The 23005-nt window shown below is 39.1% G+C and overlaps 2 protein-coding genes across 3 annotated transcripts in view; one reads left to right on the top strand and one right to left on the bottom strand.

Moving 5' to 3' along the window:
* Positions 1–5358, top strand: part of LOC102810185 (5-oxoprolinase-like) — a 175854-nt gene extending 170496 nt beyond the window's left edge. For both annotated transcript variants that reach the window (XM_085499973.1, XM_085499972.1), the window contains exons 28-30: positions 2011–2171; positions 4249–4346; positions 4704–5358. In XM_085499973.1, the coding sequence (XP_085356099.1) occupies positions 2011–2171; positions 4249–4346; positions 4704–4865 (421 nt within the window). In that variant the 3' untranslated portion in view covers positions 4866–5358. The remainder of the gene's footprint in view (positions 1–2010; positions 2172–4248; positions 4347–4703) is intronic.
* LOC102804885 (uncharacterized) overlaps positions 4869–23005 on the bottom strand; it is a 43752-nt gene continuing 25615 nt past the window's right edge. The window contains exons 5-7 of the mRNA XM_085499974.1: positions 10681–10738; positions 9441–10183; positions 4869–8700 (exon numbers count right to left, since the gene is read on the bottom strand). Coding sequence (XP_085356100.1) covers positions 8584–8700; positions 9441–10183; positions 10681–10738 — 918 coding nt within the window. The 3' untranslated portion in view covers positions 4869–8583. The remainder of the gene's footprint in view (positions 8701–9440; positions 10184–10680; positions 10739–23005) is intronic.

Raw genomic sequence — 23005 nt, 5'->3', positions numbered from 1 at the left:
TATCCTTCTTCTTAATATTGTTTATTTCTGCTATGTTTCGAAAAACGGTACTCCTGAAGGGACTACTTTGTTTGGTCTCAGACTTCATTTGCATATGAGGTGTGGAAATACCGACTTTGATTTCAGGGACGAATCAAAATAAACTGCAGTACATAATAATAATAATAATAATCTTTATTGAAACTGTATCCCGGAGTGGGATCTTAGTTGAAAATACAATAAAGTAATACAAAAAGATAGCAAACAAAAAACACAAGACATTCATACCAATTGAAAAGAAGAAAAACAAAATTTAATTATTTGGTGGTTGGTTGATGCATCTGGCATTTTAAGATTTTTTCTTGTCGTAATTTGAAACAAGTGTGGATGAATTTTCCTAGTTCAATGATTGTTTTGTCATTTTTACTTTTTAGTATATTTGTAAGTTTTTCGTCATCCGTCCCCAAGTTGCTTATATTGTATTTAATATTGTTGATCATGATTTCTCGTTCCTTCTTGTATAAATTACAATTGAGAAGAAAATGTTTTTCGTTTTCAATTTCCTGTTTGTCACAAACTGGGCAAATTCGGTCCTCCGCTAAAATTTTATTATATCTGCCCCTTTCGATTTGAAGGGTATGAGCACTTATTCTGAGTTTTGTCATAGCTGCTCTACGATTTGGATTTTTGATTGTGGTGAGATATTTTTCATATGCAAATTCTGTGTTAATTTTCCTATAGGCTCGTAACTTGTTTTTGTGGCTTTTACCTTTATTGTCATCGTGTAATGTTTCTGTGCTATGTATTTCAAAGGATTGTTCTAGTTTGCACGTTACTGTTTCAGTGATTTGTTTGTCATCAAGAGATTTATGGTTTTCCCAAATATTTCCCATATTTAAATTTTCTAAAATTTGTTTTATGTCTGTTACCCAGTTGTCTTTTCCTTTTTTATCAAGATTGTAAGCTTCATGTACTAGCGAATTTGGGTTAGAATTATTTATTTTGATCCAATATTTGATCATATATTTTAAGCTTGTTGCTAGGAGAGGATATCTTCCCAACTCTAGTAGGCTTGCCAAATTACTTGCTTTGCTATTTACTTTTAGAAGGTATTTGTAGAAATGTATTTGTACTTTTTCCATTGGTGTGATTTTTTGATGTTCTCGCTCGTCCAAATTTCACTGCAGTTAAGCATAATTGGTTTTACAATTGCATCGAACATTTTTAAGTATGTTTTGATTGGAATTAGTTTTTCTGAGAATAGCAGTTGTTTCATTTTGAAACATGCCTTCATTGCTCTAGCTCTGAGGTCTTCTTGTGCTCTGATGAATTTACCTGATTTGTGTAGTTTAATGCCGAGGTATGTGTAGGTTTTTGTATTTTCAAGTTCCTTTCCATCAACATAGAATTTTAATTTGTCCTGTGATTTTTTTGACCTACTAAACATGATGATTTTTGACTTAGAGATATTAATATTGAGTTTCCATTTCTGACAATAAGTTTCAAGAGAATTTATGGCATTTTGTAAGCCAGTATGTGATTGGGATAATACTACAAGGTCGTCTGCATATAGCAGACAAGGGAGACTTGTGTTTAAGAGACTTGGTGGGTCATTACGAGCCAAGTTTAATGATGTTTTAATGTCATTTACATAGATATTGAAAAGGAGAGGGCTGAGTCCATCCCCTTGTCTAATTACATATGTAATAATGATTGTTATGCAGGTACCAAAACAACCAATACGCAGGAGAGAATTTCATTGTTTCATCACTCAGATGTGTGCTTACAAAATAGTGATTTCAGTTTGTGATAAATTATAGTGCAATGTACATCTGTCAATACACATAATTAAACATGCTCTCGTCCATTTTACATCTTCAACAAATATAAAAAATTTGACAAAACCACCATATTAAAACTTCAAAAACAGCACATTGTTCCAATATTTAGAAAATTTGAGAGTGGTCGGTAATGTGTGAACTGAACTGAACATACAAGATTCTTGAACTTCTCTATGTTTTTATTGTATAGATACCCAATTGTGCTACAGTGTTTTAAACTTAACCTTGGTTCTGGAGGTCAAGGTCAATTCAGAGGGGGTGATGGAGTCCAAAGAGAAATGCTATTTCGACGTCCCCTGACGCTGTCAGTCCTGACAGAAAGGAGAGCTTTTCAACCCTATGGCATGAATGGTGAGGCAAATATGTTTACTAACTGCAGAAATTGGTGTTAGTTCTGTAAAATTATTTATTTTCACTGAAGGGGTGATATATTTTACATTCAACTCATCAAAAATCACCCACAAAATCAGCAAAAATTAATTCTTGCTAGTATTTTACAGTAATATCTTCATTCTCAAACTTGTGAATTTGATTCATAGTGGTGTACACTAAATAAACGTTGTAGTCATTTTCCTGTATTGTTTTCATAATAATAATTATATACATTACTACAATTGACAATGTCATTGACAATCACATGTTGGTTTTAGTGTATTTTTAGTCCCCGTTCGGACGCAGTCCGAAAACGGGGACTTATGTTTTGCCCTGTGTGCGTCCGTTCGTCCGTGCTTCCGTGCGTCCATGATCACCTGTATCTCGAACATGCATGGACTGATTGAGTTCAAACTTCACTCATACATCACACATTATATGGGACATATGCACATGCATTTTTTTCATGATCCGATTAACGATAACCGAATAGCGGCCATTTTAAGGCCGAAAATGCATCAAAATCGCACATTTTCACCATTCCGGACCCGGATCTCAGTTATGCATGGACGGATTTTGTTCAAATTTGGTACATACATTAAACATAATAGGACCTTGATGCACGTCATTTTTTTTTTTGGATCGGGTTCGAAATGGCCGACTGGCGGCCATTTTCTTTTAAAGAATTCAGTTCTGGATCCGTATCTGAGACATGCTTGGATTGATCGAGTTCAAACTTCACACACACAAGGTACATCATGTCACAAATATGTATGTGCATTTGTTTCATGATCTCATTAACGATAGCCAAATGGCGGCCGCTTTAAGGCCGAAAATGCATTGAAATCGCACATTTTCACCATTCCGGACCCGGATCTCAGTTATGCATGGACGGATTTCATTCAAATTTGGTACATACATTAAACATAATAGGACCTTGATGCACGTCATTTTTTTTTTCGGATCAAGTTCGAAATAGCCGACTGGCGGCCATTTTGTTTTAAAAAATTCAGTTCTGGATCCGTATCCGAGACATGTCTGGATTGATCAAGTTCAAACTTCACACACACAAGGTACATCATGTCACAAATATGTATGTGTATTTGTTTCATGATCTCATTAACGATAGCCAAATGGCAGCCGCTTTAAGGCCGAAACTGCATTGAAATCGCACATTTTCACCATTCCGGACCCGGATCTCAGTTATGCATGGACGGATTTCATTCAAACTTGGTACATACATTAAACATAATAGGACCTTGATGCACGTCATTTTTTTTTCGGATCAAGTTCGAAATAGCCGACTGGCGGCCATTTTGTTTTAAAGAATTCAGTTCTGGATCCGTATCCGAGACATGCTTGGATTGATCGAGTTCAAACTTCACACACACAAGGTACATCATGTCACAAATATGTATGTGCATTTGTATCATGATCTCATTAACGATAGCCAAATGGCGGCCGCTTTAAGGCCGAAAATGCATTGAAATCGCACATTTTCACCATTCCGGACCCGTATCTCAGTTATGCATGGATGGATTTTGTTCAAATTTGGTACATACATTAAACATAATAGGACCTTGATGCACGTCTTTTTTTTTTTCGGATCAAGTTCGAAATGGCCGACTGGCGGCCATTTTGTTAAAGAATTCAGTTCTGGATCCGTATCCAAGACATGTCTGGATTGATCAAGTTCAAACTTCACACACACATGGTACATCATGTCACAAATAGATATGTGCCTTTGTTTCATGATCTGCTTAACAATAGCGAAATGATGGCCATTTTAAGGCCGAAAATGCATCAAAATCACGTATTTTCACAATTCCAGAACCGGATCTCAGTCATGCATGGATGGATTTTGTTCAGATTTAGCACAATGTGTTGTACATATGCAGATGCATTTCGGTCATGATCTGCTTTGAATGTATATGTCACTCAAATATGAACGGAACGGGGACGTGTCATTGACAATGACTTGTATATCATACTGTTGTTTATCTCGTTATTAATTCTCCATAGTCAGTATTTAACACATATTGAATCTTTCTATTAGGTGGCGAACCTGGCCAACGTGGTAAAAATTATCTAATTCATAAAAATGGTCATGTTGTGAGTCTGGGAGGAAAAACTTCATTGAATGTGAAACCTGGGGTAAGTTTAACTTGAATACATGAAATAACAATGAGGTTCCCGAAAGTTCTGGTGAAATATTATACTTGCAGCTACCAGGTTATACCCTCTCAAATCTGTAATGTGGCTACTGAAATTAATGAGACTGATCTTATGTAGGCCCTCTATGGCTACCATCGATATTACTGTTGTTAAATTCTTGAGGGCGCTATAGATTAATTAATTGAAATGTTTGATTCCCCAGCTTTTTGGAACAAATGATTACATACACTAGGTAGTCTACACATGTATAGTTCTACATATCAGTGTAAAACAAAATTCAGCTGGTTCACATTTTATTTTATGGCTTTTGAGTTTTCAAGTTTTTATTCATTTCAGGATGTGTTTCAATTGTTGACACCTGGGGGCGGTGGTTATGGTGCTCCGAAAAAAGATAGTGATACACAGTCTGAGAAGGGAAAACATGATGTAGTAGCCAGTCATTTCTACCATGAGAAGGGCAGTGTACATGCTTACAGATTGGCTCAAGAACAAGCTTAGCCATTAAATCAAAATTATTAAAATTTAATACATATAAAAGTAAATTGTGATTACAAAAACGACATTGTTTTCCTTCATCTTTAATGCAAGCAGGCCAAGAGTCTGTCACACTGATTAAGAAAAGTTAATAATTGAAAATCCCTATGAATATGAAGATTATCAGCAGTGCCTTAAACATACACTGTAGTATGGTTGAAAGAAAAGTGTAGACTGATCTTGTGATGTAACTATATTCCACTCATAATTTTCAGAAAAATTGTTACCAAGAAAATCTGGAATGTGATTCAGAACTGTTATTTGGCTTCAATGTCTCATGTTGTATGATTTTTGTTGCAACCCGGAATATTCAATATTGGTCTTGCACGAGGTACAGAAACGTGTGGATCAGAAACAATGACCACCACTCTTTAAGCAAGACTTTCAGAAATATGTTTAATGTACAAAGATTGAATCAGAATTAAATAAAATGTTGATTTGTACAGTCACAATCAAATCTCTCAATATATGTGGTAATTCCATAGCCTGGTATCCAATCAAATTTCAATTTATACATAGAATATTCTTTTGAGTCCAAGTCAGTTTCTATTGTTCAGGTTTTTTTACTTCCACTAGTCAGACGGAGTCCGAAAACTTGGACTTGTGGATTGACTTCTGCATACCCAATATCTTGGACATGCCTAGACTGATTACATTCAAACTTTGCACATACATACTTCAATTTGTTTCACAATTACGATATATTCAAGACGGCTGATTGTCAGCCATTTTTGTGCACCAGCTGTTTACCAATGGGTTTTGTTGAAACTTGGTACATGCATTGGACATTATGGGACCTCGATGCACATCATTTGTTTTTCAGATGGGATTTAAAATGGCCGATTTGTGGCCATTTTGTTTAAATAATGCTGTTCCAGAGCAATATCTCTCAATATATGCAAGTACTCATATGACAATCAGATACAAGTTGACTGAATGTCAGTCATTTTAATTTATAATTAAGCATCAGCTTCATGATCCATATCTCTAAAATTTTTATGTTCAAACTATATACCTTAAATTTGATAACGAGACTGTGCCACACACTTCTCATGCAAGAAGTTGAAAATATCACTTTTTACCAAAATATTTATCAAAATTAGAGAATTGAAAATATCATCATGAAATTAACAAATCTGAAAGAGGTCTACCTGTAGTACCTATATGTATAATATCAAAGCAATTGGACTTGTGGTTTTTAACAAGAAGTCGAAAATATCACTTTTTACCAAAAATATTCACCAAATCTCAGAGAGGTCCACATGTAATATCAAAGCAATCGGACTTGCGGTTTTTAACAAGAAGTCGAAAATGACAAAAATATTCACTAAAATTAGAGAATTGAACATACCGTATCATCACGAAATGAACAAATCTGAGAGAGGTCCACATGTAGTACCTATATATGTAATATGAAAGCAATTGGACTTGCGGTTTTTAACAAGAAGTTGAAAATATCACTTTTTACCAAAAATGGCAAAAATATTAACCAAAACAAGTCATTGAAAATGACACAGTTCCCGTTAAATTTTTGAAAGTTCTCTTTGTGCTAAGTAGTAAGGCCAAAAAGTCAGATTGCTGTCAATCGGCCATCCTTGACCAGATTTTGAAAGAAATTGTCATGGACATGCATCCTCACATGTATAAAGTACATGCATGTGCTAAATTTGAATGAAAACTGACAGAGCACTTCCAAGATACCGCATAAAAAAACAAGATGCCTGACGGTCGAACATCTTTGATCCAATTGCAAAATAAATTGTCATGTAACCTAATATGTATAATCTATGTACCAAGTTTGAATGACAACTGACAAAGCATGTCCAAAATACAACATTTTCAAAAAACAAGATGGCTGCCAATCGGCCATTTTGAATCGAATCGCTAAACCACTGCATGTGCATATGTCCCAGATAAAGTACTAGGCACATGCAAAGAATGAACCGAATCGGTCCAACGGATTCTGAGATATGACTCCGGACGGACGGAGACCGAATTATAAGTCCCCGTTTTCGGACTTCGTGCGAACGGGGACTAATTAGAGAATTAAAGATATCATTACAAAATGAACAAATCTGAGAGAGGTCTACCCAAGGTACATATACACCAAGTATCAAAGCATTCAGGCTTGTAGTTTTCAAAAATGACAAAAATATTATCAAAATAAGAGAATTGAACAAATCTAAGAGGTCTACTCAAGGTACATACACACAGTGAGGCCACCACCACCACCACCCCAAACACATAACTATTCATATTATCTGGATTACGCTCCTTATATCTTAAGCATAGTTGGGGAAATTGAATATTACACAATAATTCCAGAAATTTATCCATATCGCCAAGCTTCAAACTTACCCCACAAAGCTGTTTTAATTCTTACTGGTACATGTACATGGAAAATAAATCTATTTTGAAAATCTGACTTTCCCAAATTAGATCTGATGCTGTTATACTAGGCTAGCATGTTGAGAGGCGAGAGACATGTCACATTGAAATATATACAGAATCAAATCTAAAACTATTAATGATGGCTTTACATCCAAAGACGACTATAATGAAATACACAAAGAAATATTATTCTCGAAAAAAAAGAATTAAAAATAACCCAAACTTTTATTTATAAGGTCACAGTTTTGGTGGCAAATATATTGGGTTATTTGTAAATACAGCACACACAATATGTGTCATAAAACTAAAATACATGTACACAGTGAATTGTGTTTTTCATAAAGAAAATATTTACTGTCATTGATGTGTTGACGAGAATATAGTCATTATTGCCGTTCAAATGAAATAGGAGAACCCAATATGGTGGTGTGTAGCAGTGTTCCCTCTAACATGACTAATTTTGTAGGAACACCCCCCCCCCCCTCCCCCAATCAAGTTGAGTCAGCTGGTTGACTGCTGGGGAGGTCGGTATGTATATATTAAGGTGACTAAAGGCACAAACAAAAATGTTGTGGCCCCTGAATTCCTTCATTTACCAATTTGAAATTACAAATTTCTTAACTACATCAATGTTTGATTCCATGATTTTTATCAATGATGTGCCAGTAAATTAGCGTATGTAAATTTGTATGTCCATTTTAAGCTTAAGTTAATTTACGAGTTTAAGTTTCAAAAGGATAAAAGAGCTTGAGAAGATGGTGCTGGCAATTGTAGACAGTTACAGGGAATTTAGTACAAAATTACATGCAAAATATCTCATCTGATGTCATAGACATTTATACGTCTTCAGTTTTACAAATAGACCACTTTATAATAAAGATTACAGTCCACATGGACTATCACGTTTAAACCACAAATATAGTTCTTATTAATTATAAATAGCATTCAAAGTTAGAAGCACATCTCTTAAAAAAATGCATATATTGTATGTTGAATTACTAATATCCTACTCCTACTCCATTCCACATTTATCCCATATACATAGTTTGAAGTTCATCAAACAAGTTGTATGGTAACAAGGCTTTCTTACTCTACTCGCCTTTGACTCAAAATCTAAACTTTTTTCAGACAGTGTTCTCTAAGAACTGACTTTCCATTCATCACCTTACACATTTTACATAGTTATAAATTATATTTCTTGTATGATGTGTCTGAATTGGATATTCATATCTTGACTTCCATATCCTCCACCAGACAGCTCATGACAATATCAATATCATGGTATTAAAGCTTATTTTTTATACAGATTTTGATAATATTGCTTCATCCAATCGAGATTGACTTCTATTCTCAATAGCTTCCTTTGTATGTCTACATGTTCTGAGGGGTCGGCAGCATCTGGGTTCACCTATTCAATACAAGTAGAAAAATTACATATTGTTATTGAATAAATAGGTTGAGGGAGCCATGGATAATAAAAACATTAGCACAGCAAATGTAATCTCTTCAATTGTGAAAAAGAGGGGTGGGGAGATTCTAGTTACTGTTGTTTTAAAGGGTGGCTTCATTTTTTTTTTTTACATTTGCAAACTTATCTATATGGTTGCAGTTAAATGTTTTAACAAAAAAATTACTTTTACTGTGTGTATATTTTAATTATTCACATATCAAGGTAATGTATTGTCGCCTTATAAAAAACACTAATTTTTAATATTCAAATCATTTCATTTTTCACACAACCCCTTTACATTCTTTATTTTTGTTCCCTCACAAACAACCAGAATGTGTGACTTTTTTTGTAATCATGCATCTGCCAATAGCATTGTAATATTAGAATAGTTAAATAGTCTCTTATATAATTATATTCATAGTTAGTAAAAGTTACATGGAAATTAAACACTCACTGAAAGTTGTTTTATTGTGAGAGAGTCTTGTAAAGTCAGTGAGAATTGCAAAACATTGTAGCAGTGCATATTGCACTATGGTTCCTGAGAAGTTTATCTTGTGCAAACATTCCCAAATTATGAAGTAGAAACATTAGACCGAGTAATTAATGCTTTGATAGCTGCATGCATCTTTCATAAATGAGCATTTCCTATTTTGTTGATGATTCAACATTGTATGCTTTGGTGGGATTACACCACTTACCTGTTGGTATGATGTCAAGGAATGTACAGGTGTGGGTATGTCTTTATTGTCTGGTGAGACTAATGCAATCTTAATAGAGTTGCATTCTGCACTAGAAGGTGTATCGCTCACTTTACATGCAACTGCTGTATTACCCTGTTGACATTCCATAATTTCTCTATCTTGTTTTGATGCATAACTGCTACTTTTAAGTTTTCTTCTTTTCGTTTGTCTAGTATTGTGGTTGTGACTAATATTATGAGGGTTGTCATGATGTTCTGACTCACTCAAACTGTGAACTTCAGTTTTTAGCATTCCTCTGTTTTTAGTTGAGTTTGTCCTACTGTTCACTACTGTGTTTGTAACTTGCTTGATCGACAATAAACTTGGACTATGTTGGGATGACTGCAGACTACAATTCTCTTCACTGGGTTTGTTTGTCCCTTGCTGCTTCCTTAAACTCTGGCTATGATCCAAATCATCAGATAAATCAATGGTCACATATTTTGTTAATTTCTGGGAGGTAATTTGATTTGTAGGTTCCAACAATATCACAGATTGCAAAGACTCAATTTCATCAGCTGGTTTCTTCATTGAAGAATGTCCTCTGATAGAGGTTATGCAACTTAAGCTGTTGTCTTGACTATGGTTGCTTTGTGTCATCTGTGTACTCTCTGCAAGCGGTTGTCCAGTTTTAGTTGAAATTATTTCAACATCAGATGCAGTATCCATTGGCGAAAGAGAGTGTTCCGCCTCACTCTGATCTGAAAATATAACAAAATACAAGATGTGAAATCATAATAAAATGAAATATATATAATGAAACAATATAACAAATTTGAAAGGAGTATATACAAACACAATCTGATTAAAATAAGATCCTAGTTTGGGCTTTTTTTTTTTACTATGTTTTTAATTATTTAGTTTCATCATACATTATTTTTTACTGTATTCTATTTGAATTTATTATTTATTAGCTGGTAGCTTTTTAAAAGTTTTGGTAATTGCGAAGCCAAAAAGGAATGTAGTGTGGCAATAGTGAGACAAAAGAAGATGTACGTAATAATAAAAACAATTAACACAATAATAAAAATATGGAGTAAAAATATATAAAATTAAATTTATGCCATACAATACATTGTTTTTGATAATTTTCTGATGTATTTGTTGACTAATGTCTTGCACAGATATGTACTGCTGTGTTGCTTAATCAGTGTTCATCTTAATATTTAGTAGAATATTATTATACAGTAATACTCACCTATACTCTGTGGCATAGAGAACTCCAAGCTATCTAGATAATCACTTTGTACCGGTATCTAATCAGTCAAAAAAAAACATGAATGATCTAATAAAATGACTATTCTTGCTGCTACATGTATTTATGTGTACATGTACTAGACTCTGTGCATGCATTTTTCAGAATTGAAGGTATTTATTCAGTGAGGCAGCTCTGCGTGTTCAGTATGAGTCATGGTGGGGTTCAGTATAGACAGGTATTTATTCAGTATAAGTCATGGTGGGGTTCAGTATAGACAGGTATATATTCAGTGAGGCAGCTGTGTGTGTTCAGTATAAGTCATGGTGGGGTTCAGTATAGACAGGTATTTATTAAGTAAGGCAGCTGTGTGTGTTCAGTACAAGTCATGGTGGGGTTCAGTGTAGACAGGTATATATTCAGTGAGGCAGGGTTCAGTATAGACAGGTATTTATTCAGTATAAGTCATGGTGGGGTTCAGTATAGACAGGTATATATTCAGTAAGGCAGCTGTGTGTGTTCAGTATAAGTCATGGTGGGGTTCAGTATAGACAGGTATTTATTCAGTATAAGTCATGGTGGGGTTCAGTATAGACAGGTATTTATTCAGTATAAGTCATGGTGGGGTTCAGTATAGACAGGTATTTATTCAGTAGGCAGCTGTGCGTGTTCAGTATGAGTCATGGGGGTTCAGTATAGACAGGTATTTATTCAGTAGGCAGCTGTGTGTGTTCAGTATGAGTCATGGGGGGTTCAGTATAAGTCATGGTGGGGTTCAGTATAGACAGGTATTTATTCAGTAGGCAGCTGTGCGTGTTCAGTATGAGTCATGGTGGGGTTCAGTATAGACAGGTATTTATTCAGTAGGCAGCTGTGTGTGTTCAGTATGAGTCATGGTGGGGTTCAGTATAGACAGGTATTTATTCAGTATAAGTCATGGTGGGGTTCAGTATAGACAGGTATTTATTAAGTGAGGCAGCTGTGTATGTTCAGTATAAGTCATGGGGGTTCAGTATAGACAGGTATTTATTCAGTAGGCAGCTGTGCGTGTTCAGTATGAGCCATGGGAGGTTCAGTATAGACAGGTATTTATTCAGTATAAGTCATGGTGGGGTTCAGTATAGACAGGTATTTATTCAGTAGGCAGCTGTGCGTGTTCAGTATGAGTCATGGTGGGGTTCAGTATAGACAGGTATTTATTCAGTAGGCAGCTGTGTGTGTTCAGTATGAGTCATGGTGGGGTTCAGTATAGACAGGTATTTATTCAGTATAAGTCATGGTGGGGTTCAGTATAGACAGGTATTTATTCAGTAGGCAGCTGTGCGTGTTCAGTATGAGTCATGGGGGTTCAGTATAGACAGGTATTTATTCAGTGAGGCAGCTGTGTGTGTTCAGTATGAGTCATGGTGGGGTTCAGTATAGACAGGTATTTATTCAGTATAAGTCATGGTGGGGTTCAGTATAGACAGGTAATTATTCAGTAGGCAGCTGTGCGTGTTCAGTATGAGTCATGGTGGGGTTCAGTATAGACAGGTATTTATTCAGTGAGGCAGCTGTGTGTGTTCAGTATGAGTCATGGGGGTTCAGTATAGACAGGTATTTATTCAGTGAGGCAGCTGTGTGTGTTCAGTATGAGTCATGGTGGGGTTCAGTATAGACAGGTATTTATTCAGTGAGGCAGCTGTGTGTGTTCAGTATGAGTCATGGTGGGGTTCAGTATAGACAGGTATTTATTCAGTAGGCAGCTGTGCGTGTTCAGTATGAGTCATGGGGGGTTCAGTATAGACAGGTATTTATTCAGTATGAGTCATGGTGGGGTTCAGTATAGACAGGTATTTATTCAGTGAGGCAGCTGTGCGTGTTCAGTATGAGTCATGGTGGGGTTCAGTATAGACAGGTATTTATTCAGTAGGCAGCTGTGTGTGTTCAGTATGAGTCATGGTGCGGTTCAGTATAGACAGGTATTTATTCAGTGAGGCAGCTGTGTGTGTTCAGTATGAGTCATGGGGGTTCAGTATAGACAGGTATTTATTCAGTGAGGCAGCTGTGTGTGTTCAGTATGAGTCATGGTGGGGTTCAGTATAGACAGGTATTTATTCAGTATAAGTCATGGTGGGGTTCAGTATAGACAGGTATTTATTCAGTAGGCAGCTGTGCGTGTTCAGTATGAGTCATGGGGGTTCAGTATAGACAGGTATTTATTCAGTGAGGCAGCTGTGTGTGTTCAGTATGAGTCATGGTGGGGTTCAGTATAGACAGGTATTTATTCAGTATAAGTCATGGTGGGGTTCAGTATAGACAGGTAATTATTCAGTAGGCAGCTGTGCGTGTTCAGTATGAGTCATGGTGGGGTTCAGTATAGACAGGTATTTATTCAGTGAGGCAGCTGTGTGTGTTCAGTATGAGTCATGGGGGTTCAGTATAGACAGGTATTTATTCAGTGAGGCAGCTGTGTGTGTTCAGTATGAGTCATGGTGGGGTTCAGTATAGACAGGTATTTATTCAGTGAGGCAGCTGTGTGTGTTCAGTATGAGTCATGGTGGGGTTCAGTATAGACAGGTATTTATTCAGTAGGCAGCTGTGCGTGTTCAGTATGAGTCATGGGGGGTTCAGTATAGACAGGTATTTATTCAGTATGAGTCATGGTGGGGTTCAGTATAGACAGGTATTTATTCAGTGAGGCAGCTGTGCGTGTTCAGTATGAGTCATGGTGGGGTTCAGTATAGACAGGTATTTATTCAGTAGGCAGCTGTGTGTGTTCAGTATGAGTCATGGTGCGGTTCAGTATAGACAGGTATTTATTCAGTGAGGCAGCTGTGTGTGTTCAGTATGAGTCATGGGGGTTCAGTATAGACAGGTATTTATTCAGTGAGGCAGCTGTGTGTGTTCAGTATGAGTCATGGTGGGGTTCAGTATAGACAGGTATTTATTCAGCGAGGCAGCTGTGTGTGTTCAGTATGAGTCATGGTGGGGTTCAGTATAGACAGGTATTTATTCAGTAGGCAGCTGTGCGTGTTCAGTATGAGTCATGGGGGGTTCAGTATAGACAGGTATTTATTCAGTATGAGTCATGGTGGGGTTCAGTATAGACAGGTATTTATTCAGTGAGGCAGCTGTGTGTGTTCAGTATGAGTCATGGTGGGGTTCAGTATAGACAGGTATTTATTCAGTAGGCAGCTGTGTGTGTTCAGTATGAGTCATGGTGGGGTTCAGTATAGACAGGTATTTATTCAGTAGGCAGCTGTGTGTGTTCAGTATGAGTCATGGTGGGGTTCAGTATAGACAGGTATTTATTCAGTGAGGCAGCTGTGTGTGTTCAGTATGAGTCATGGGGGTTCAGTATAGACAGGTATTTATTCAGTGAGGCAGCTGTGTGTGTTCAGTATGAGTCATGGTGGGGTTCAGTATAGACAGGTATTTATTCAGTGAGGCAGCTGTGTGTGTTCAGTATGAGTCATGGTGGGGTTCAGTATAGACAGGTATTTATTCAGTAGGCAGCTGTGCGTGTTCAGTATGAGTCATGGGGGGGTTCAGTATAGACAGGTATTTATTCAGTATGAGTCATGGTGGGGTTCAGTATAGACAGGTATTTATTCAGTGAGGCAGCTGTGTGTGTTCAGTATGAGTCATGGTGGGGTTCAGTATAGACAGGTATTTATTCAGTAGGCAGCTGTGTGTGTTCAGTATGAGTCATGGTGGGGTTCAGTATAGACAGGTATTTATTCAGTGAGGCAGCTGTGCGTGTTCAGTATAAGTCATGGTGGGGTTCAGTATAGACAGGTATTTATTCAGTAGGCAGCTGTGTGTGTTCAGTATGAGTCATGGTGGGGTTCAGTATAGACAGGTATTTATTCAGTATAAGTCATGGTGGGGTTCAGTATAGACAGGTATTTATTAAGTGAGGCAGCTGTGTATGTTCAGTATAAGTCATGGTGGGATTCAGTATAGACAGGTATTTATTCAGTAGGCAGCTGGGCGTGTTCAGTATGAGTCATGGGGTTCAGTATAGACAGGTATTTATTCAGTAGGCAGCTGTGTGTGTTCAGTATGAGTCATGGGGGGTTCAGTATAGACAGGTATTTATTCAGTATAAGTCATGGTGGGGTTCAGTATAGACAGGTATTTATTCAGTAGGCAGCTGTGTGTGTTCAGTATGAGTCATGGTGGGGTTCAGTATAGACAGGTATTTATTCAGTAGGCAGCTGTGTGTGTTCAGTATGAGTCATGGTGGGGTTCAGTATAGACAGGTATTTATTCAGTAGGCAGCTGTGTGTGTTCAGTATGAGTCATGGTGGGGTTCAGTATAGACAGGTATTTATTCAGTGAGGCAGCTGTGTGTGTTCAGTATGAGTCATGGGGGTTCAGTATAGACAGGTATTTATTCAGTGAGGCAGCTGTGTGTGTTCAGTATGAGTCATGGTGGGGTTCAGTATAGACAGGTATTTATTCAGTAGGCAGCTGTGCGTGTTCAGTATGAGTCATGGTGGGGTTCAGTATAGACAGGTATTTATTCAGTAGGCAGCTGTGCGTGTTCAGTATGAGTCATGGTGGGGTTCAGTATAGACAGGTATTTATTCAGTGAGGCAGCTGTGTGTGTTCAGTATGAGTCATGGGGGTTCAGTATAGACAGGTATTTATTCAGTGAGGCAGCTGTGTGTGTTCAGTATGAGTCATGGTGGGGTTCAGTATAGACAGGTATTTATTCAGTAGGCAGCTGTGCGTGTTCAGTATGAGTCATGGGGGGTTCAGTATAGACAGGTATTTATTCAGTATGAGTCATGGTGGGGTTCAGTATAGACAGGTATTTATTCAGTGAGGCAGCTGTGTGTGTTCAGTATGAGTCATGGTGGGGTTCAGTATAGACAGGTATTTATTCAGTAGGCAGCTGTGTGTGTTCAGTATGAGTCATGGTGGGGTTCAGTATAGACAGGTATTTATTCAGTAGGCAGCTGTGTGTGTTCAGTATGAGTCATGGTGGGGTTCAGTATAGACAGGTATTTATTCAGTGAGGCAGCTGTGTGTGTTCAGTATGAGTCATGGGGGTTCAGTATAGACAGGTATTTATTCAGTGAGGCAGCTGTGTGTGTTCAGTATGAGTCATGGTGGGGTTCAGTATAGACAGGTATTTATTCAGTGAGGCAGCTGTGTGTGTTCAGTATGAGTCATGGTGGGGTTCAGTATAGACAGATATTTATTCAGTAGGCAGCTGTGCGTGTTCAGTATGAGTCATGGGGGGTTCAGTATAGACAGGTATTTATTCAGTATGAGTCATGGTGGGGTTCAGTATAGACAGGTATTTATTCAGTGAGGCAGCTGTGTGTGTTCAGTATGAGTCATGGTGGGGTTCAGTATAGACAGGTATTTATTCAGTAGGCAGCTGTGTGTGTTCAGTATGAGTCATGGTGGGGTTCAGTATAGACAGGTATTTATTCAGTGAGGCAGCTGTGCGTGTTCAGTATAAGTCATGGTGGGGTTCAGTATAGACAGGTATTTATTCAGTAGGCAGCTGTGTGTGTTCAGTATGAGTCATGGTGGGGTTCAGTATAGACAGGTATTTATTCAGTATAAGTCATGGTGGGGTTCAGTATAGACAGGTATTTATTAAGTGAGGCAGCTGTGTATGTTCAGTATAAGTCATGGTGGGATTCAGTATAGACAGGTATTTATTCAGTAGGCAGCTGGGCGTGTTCAGTATGAGTCATGGGGTTCAGTATAGACAGGTATTTATTCAGTAGGCAGCTGTGCGTGTTCAGTATGAGTCATGGGGGGTTCAGTATAGACAGGTATTTATTCAGTATAAGTCATGGTGGGGTTCAGTATAGACAGGTATTTATTCAGTAGGCAGCTGTGTGTGTTCAGTATGAGTCATGGTGGGGTTCAGTATAGACAGGTATTTATTCAGTAGGCAGCTGTGTGTGTTCAGTATGAGTCATGGTGGGGTTCAGTATAGACAGGTATTTATTCAGTAGGCAGCTGTGTGTGTTCAGTATGAGTCATGGTGGGGTTCAGTATAGACAGGTATTTATTCAGTGAGGCAGCTGTGTGTGTTCAGTATGAGTCATGGGGGTTCAGTATAGACAGGTATTTATTCAGTGAGGCAGCTGTGTGTGTTCAGTATGAGTCATGGTGGGGTTCAGTATAGACAGGTATTTATTCAGTAGGCAGCTGTGCGTGTTCAGTATGAGTCATGGTGGGGTTCAGTATAGACAGGTATTTATTCAGTAGGCAGCTGTGTGTGTTCAGTATGAGTCATGGTGGGGTTCAGTATAGACAGGTATTTATTCAGTGAGGCAGCTGTGTGTGTTCAGTATGAGTCATGGGGGTTCAGTATAGACAGGTATTTATTCAGTGAGGCAGCTGTGTGTGTTCAGTATGAGTCATGGTGGGGTTCAGTATAGACGGGTATTTATTCAGTGAGGCAGCTGTGTGTGTTCAGTATGAGTCATGGTGGGGTTCAGTATAGACAGGTATTTATTCAGTAGGCAGCTGTGCGTGTTCAGTATGAGTCATGGGGGGTTCAGTATAGACAGGTATTTATTCAGTATGAGTCATGGTGGGGTTCAGTATAGACAGGTATTTATTCAGTGAGGCAGCTGTGTGTGTTCAGTATGAGTCATGGTGGGGTTCAGTATAGACAGGTATTTATTCAGTAGGCAGCTGTGTGTGTTCAGTATGAGTCATGGTGGGGTTCAGTATAGACAGGTATTTATTCAGTATAAGTCATGGTGGGGTTCAGTATAGACAGGTATTTATTCAGTAGGCAGCTGTGCGTGTTCAGTATGAGTCATGGGGGTTCAGTATAGACAGGTATTTATTCAGTAGGCAGCTGTGCGTGTTCAGTATGAGTCATGGGGGGTTCAGTATAGACAGGTATTTATTCAGTATAAGTCATGGTGGGGTTCAGTATAGACAGGTATTTATTCAGTAGGTAGCTGTGCGTGTTCAGTACGAGTCATGGTGGGGTTCAGTATAGACAGGTATTTATTCAGTAGGCAGCTGTGCGTGTTCAGTATGAGTCATGGGGGGTTCAGTATAGACAGGTATTTATTCAGTGAGGCAGCTGTGTGTGTTCAGTATGAGTCATGGGGGTTCAGTATAGACAGGTATTTATTCAGTAGGCAGCTGTGCGTGTTCAGTATGAGTCATGGTGGGGTTCAGTATAGACAGGTATTTATTCAGTGAGGCAGCTGTGCGTGTTCAGTATAAGTCATGGTGGGGTTCAGTATAGACAGGTATTTATTCAGTAGGCAGCTGTGTGTGTTCAGTACAAGTCATGGTGGGGTTCAGTGTAGACAGGTATATATTCAGTAGGCAGCTGTGTGTGTTCAGTATAAGTCATGGTGGGGTTCAGTATAGACAGGTATTTATTCAGTATAAGTCATGGTGGGGTTCAGTATAGACAGGTATTTATTCAGTAGGCAGCTGTGTGTGTTCAGTATGAGTCATGGTGGGGTTCAGTATAGACAGGTATTTATTCAGTATAAGTCATGGTGGGGTTCAGTATAGACAGGTATTTATTAAGTGAGGCAGCTGTGTATGTTCAGTATAAGTCATGGTGGGGTTCAGTATAGACAGGTATTTATTCAGTATAAGTCATGGGGGTTCAGTATAGACAGGTATTTATTCAGTGAGGCAGCTGTGTGTGTTCAGTATGAGTCATGGTGGGGTTCAGTATAGACAGGTATTTATTCAGTAGGCAGCTGTGCGTGTTCAGTATGAGTCATGGTGGGGTTCAGTATAGACAGGTATTTATTCAGTAGGCAGCTGTGCGTGTTCAGTATGAGTCATGGTGGGGTTCAGTATAGACAGGTATTTATTCAGTGAGGCAGCTGTGTGTGTTCAGTATGAGTCATGGGGGTTCAGTATAGACAGGTATTTATTCAGTGAGGCAGCTGTGTGTGTTCAGTATGAGTCATGGTGGGGTTCAGTATAGACAGGTATTTATTCAGTAGGCAGCTGTGCGTGTTCAGTATGAGTCATGGGGGGTTCAGTATAGACAGGTATTTATTCAGTATGAGTCATGGTGGGGTTCAGTATAGACAGGTATTTATTCAGTGAGGCAGCTGTGTGTGTTCAGTATGAGTCATGGTGGGGTTCAGTATAGACAGGTATTTATTCAGTAGGCAGCTGTGTGTGTTCAGTATGAGTCATGGTGGGGTTCAGTATAGACAGGTATTTATTCAGTAGGCAGCTGTGTGTGTTCAGTATGAGTCATGGTGGGGTTCAGTATAGACAGGTATTTATTCAGTGAGGCAGCTGTGTGTGTTCAGTATGAGTCATGGGGGTTCAGTATAGACAGGTATTTATTCAGTGAGGCAGCTGTGTGTGTTCAGTATGAGTCATGGTGGGGTTCAGTATAGACAGGTATTTATTCAGTGAGGCAGCTGTGTGTGTTCAGTATGAGTCATGGTGGGGTTCAGTATAGACAGATATTTATTCAGTAGGCAGCTGTGCGTGTTCAGTATGAGTCATGGGGGGTTCAGTATAGACAGGTATTTATTCAGTATGAGTCATGGTGGGGTTCAGTATAGACAGGTATTTATTCAGTGAGGCAGCTGTGTGTGTTCAGTATGAGTCATGGTGGGGTTCAGTATAGACAGGTATTTATTCAGTAGGCAGCTGTGTGTGTTCAGTATGAGTCATGGTGGGGTTCAGTATAGACAGGTATTTATTCAGTGAGGCAGCTGTGCGTGTTCAGTATAAGTCATGGTGGGGTTCAGTATAGACAGGTATTTATTCAGTAGGCAGCTGTGTGTGTTCAGTATGAGTCATGGTGGGGTTCAGTATAGACAGGTATTTATTCAGTATAAGTCATGGTGGGGTTCAGTATAGACAGGTATTTATTAAGTGAGGCAGCTGTGTATGTTCAGTATAAGTCATGGTGGGATTCAGTATAGACAGGTATTTATTCAGTAGGCAGCTGGGCGTGTTCAGTATGAGTCATGGGGTTCAGTATAGACAGGTATTTATTCAGTAGGCAGCTGTGCGTGTTCAGTATGAGTCATGGGGGGTTCAGTATAGACAGGTATTTATTCAGTATAAGTCATGGTGGGGTTCAGTATAGACAGGTATTTATTCAGTAGGCAGCTGTGTGTGTTCAGTATGAGTCATGGTGGGGTTCAGTATAGACAGGTATTTATTCAGTAGGCAGCTGTGCGTGTTCAGTATGAGTCATGGGGGGTTCAGTATAGACAGGTATTTATTCAGTATAAGTCATGGTGGGGTTCAGTATAGACAGGTATTTATTCAGTAGGTAGCTGTGCGTGTTCAGTACGAGTCATGGTGGGGTTCAGTATAGACAGGTATTTATTCAGTAGGCAGCTGTGCGTGTTCAGTATGAGTCATGGGGGGTTCAGTATAGACAGGTATTTATTCAGTGAGGCAGCTGTGTGTGTTCAGTATGAGTCATGGGGGTTCAGTATAGACAGGTATTTATTCAGTAGGCAGCTGTGCGTGTTCAGTATGAGTCATGGTGGGGTTCAGTATAGACAGGTATTTATTCAGTGAGGCAGCTGTGCGTGTTCAGTATAAGTCATGGTGGGGTTCAGTATAGACAGGTATTTATTCAGTAGGCAGCTGTGTGTGTTCAGTACAAGTCATGGTGGGGTTCAGTGTAGACAGGTATATATTCAGTAGGCAGCTGTGTGTGTTCAGTATAAGTCATGGTGGGGTTCAGTATAGACAGGTATTTATTCAGTATAAGTCATGGTGGGGTTCAGTATAGACAGGTATTTATTCAGTAGGCAGCTGTGTGTGTTCAGTATGAGTCATGGTGGGGTTCAGTATAGACAGGTATTTATTCAGTATAAGTCATGGTGGGGTTCAGTATAGACAGGTATTTATTAAGTGAGGCAGCTGTGTATGTTCAGTATAAGTCATGGTGGGGTTCAGTATAGACAGGTATTTATTCAGTATAAGTCATGGGGGTTCAGTATAGACAGGTATTTATTCAGTGAGGCAGCTGTGTGTGTTCAGTATGAGTCATGGTGGGGTTCAGTATAGACAGGTATTTATTCAGTAGGCAGCTGTGCGTGTTCAGTATGAGTCATGGTGGGGTTCAGTATAGACAGGTATTTATTCAGTAGGCAGCTGTGCGTGTTCAGTATGAGTCATGGTGGGGTTCAGTATAGACAGGTATTTATTCAGTGAGGCAGCTGTGTGTGTTCAGTATGAGTCATGGGGGTTCAGTATAGACAGGTATTTATTCAGTGAGGCAGCTGTGTGTGTTCAGTATGAGTCATGGTGGGGTTCAGTATAGACAGGTATTTATTCAGTAGGCAGCTGTGCGTGTTCAGTATGAGTCATGGGGGGTTCAGTATAGACAGGTATTTATTCAGTATGAGTCATGGTGGGGTTCAGTATAGACAGGTATTTATTCAGTGAGGCAGCTGTGTGTGTTCAGTATGAGTCATGGTGGGGTTCAGTATAGACAGGTATTTATTCAGTAGGCAGCTGTGTGTGTTCAGTATGAGTCATGGTGGGGTTCAGTATAGACAGGTATTTATTCAGTAGGCAGCTGTGTGTGTTCAGTATGAGTCATGGTGGGGTTCAGTATAGACAGGTATTTATTCAGTGAGGCAGCTGTGTGTGTTCAGTATGAGTCATGGGGGTTCAGTATAGACAGGTATTTATTCAGTGAGGCAGCTGTGTGTGTTCAGTATGAGTCATGGTGGGGTTCAGTATAGACAGGTATTTATTCAGTGAGGCAGCTGTGTGTGTTCAGTATGAGTCATGGTGGGGTTCAGTATAGACAGATATTTATTCAGTAGGCAGCTGTGCGTGTTCAGTATGAGTCATGGGGGGTTCAGTATAGACAGGTATTTATTCAGTATGAGTCATGGTGGGGTTCAGTATAGACAGGTATTTATTCAGTGAGGCAGCTGTGTGTGTTCAGTATGAGTCATGGTGGGGTTCAGTATAGACAGGTATTTATTCAGTAGGCAGCTGTGTGTGTTCAGTATGAGTCATGGTGGGGTTCAGTATAGACAGGTATTTATTCAGTGAGGCAGCTGTGCGTGTTCAGTATAAGTCATGGTGGGGTTCAGTATAGACAGGTATTTATTCAGTAGGCAGCTGTGTGTGTTCAGTATGAGTCATGGTGGGGTTCAGTATAGACAGGTATTTATTCAGTATAAGTCATGGTGGGGTTCAGTATAGACAGGTATTTATTAAGTGAGGCAGCTGTGTATGTTCAGTATAAGTCATGGTGGGATTCAGTATAGACAGGTATTTATTCAGTAGGCAGCTGGGCGTGTTCAGTATGAGTCATGGGGTTCAGTATAGACAGGTATTTATTCAGTAGGCAGCTGTGCGTGTTCAGTATGAGTCATGGGGGGTTCAGTATAGACAGGTATTTATTCAGTATAAGTCATGGTGGGGTTCAGTATAGACAGGTATTTATTCAGTAGGCAGCTGTGTGTGTTCAGTATGAGTCATGGTGGGGTTCAGTATAGACAGGTATTTATTCAGTAGGCAGCTGTGTGTGTTCAGTATGAGTCATGGTGGGGTTCAGTATAGACAGGTATTTATTCAGTAGGCAGCTGTGTGTGTTCAGTATGAGTCATGGTGGGGTTCAGTATAGACAGGTATTTATTCAGTGAGGCAGCTGTGTGTGTTCAGTATGAGTCATGGGGGTTCAGTATAGACAGGTATTTATTCAGTGAGGCAGCTGTGTGTGTTCAGTATGAGTCATGGTGGGGTTCAGTATAGACAGGTATTTATTCAGTAGGCAGCTGTGCGTGTTCAGTATGAGTCATGGTGGGGTTCAGTATAGACAGGTATTTATTCAGTAGGCAGCTGTGTGTGTTCAGTATGAGTCATGGTGGGGTTCAGTATAGACAGGTATTTATTCAGTGAGGCAGCTGTGTGTGTTCAGTATGAGTCATGGGGGTTCAGTATAGACAGGTATTTATTCAGTGAGGCAGCTGTGTGTGTTCAGTATGAGTCATGGTGGGGTTCAGTATAGACGGGTATTTATTCAGTGAGGCAGCTGTGTGTGTTCAGTATGAGTCATGGTGGGGTTCAGTATAGACAGGTATTTATTCAGTAGGCAGCTGTGCGTGTTCAGTATGAGTCATGGGGGGTTCAGTATAGACAGGTATTTATTCAGTATGAGTCATGGTGGGGTTCAGTATAGACAGGTATTTATTCAGTGAGGCAGCTGTGTGTGTTCAGTATGAGTCATGGTGGGGTTCAGTATAGACAGGTATTTATTCAGTAGGCAGCTGTGTGTGTTCAGTATGAGTCATGGTGGGGTTCAGTATAGACAGGTATTTATTCAGTATAAGTCATGGTGGGGTTCAGTATAGACAGGTATTTATTCAGTAGG

Source organism: Saccoglossus kowalevskii, chromosome 6, assembly GCF_978046115.1.
Source record: "Saccoglossus kowalevskii chromosome 6, keSacKowa6.1, whole genome shotgun sequence".
Classification (NCBI taxonomy): Eukaryota; Metazoa; Hemichordata; class Enteropneusta; family Harrimaniidae; genus Saccoglossus; species Saccoglossus kowalevskii.
The sequence above is the reverse complement of the archived record's forward strand: the minus strand, read 5'-3'. Positions and strand labels throughout refer to the sequence as shown.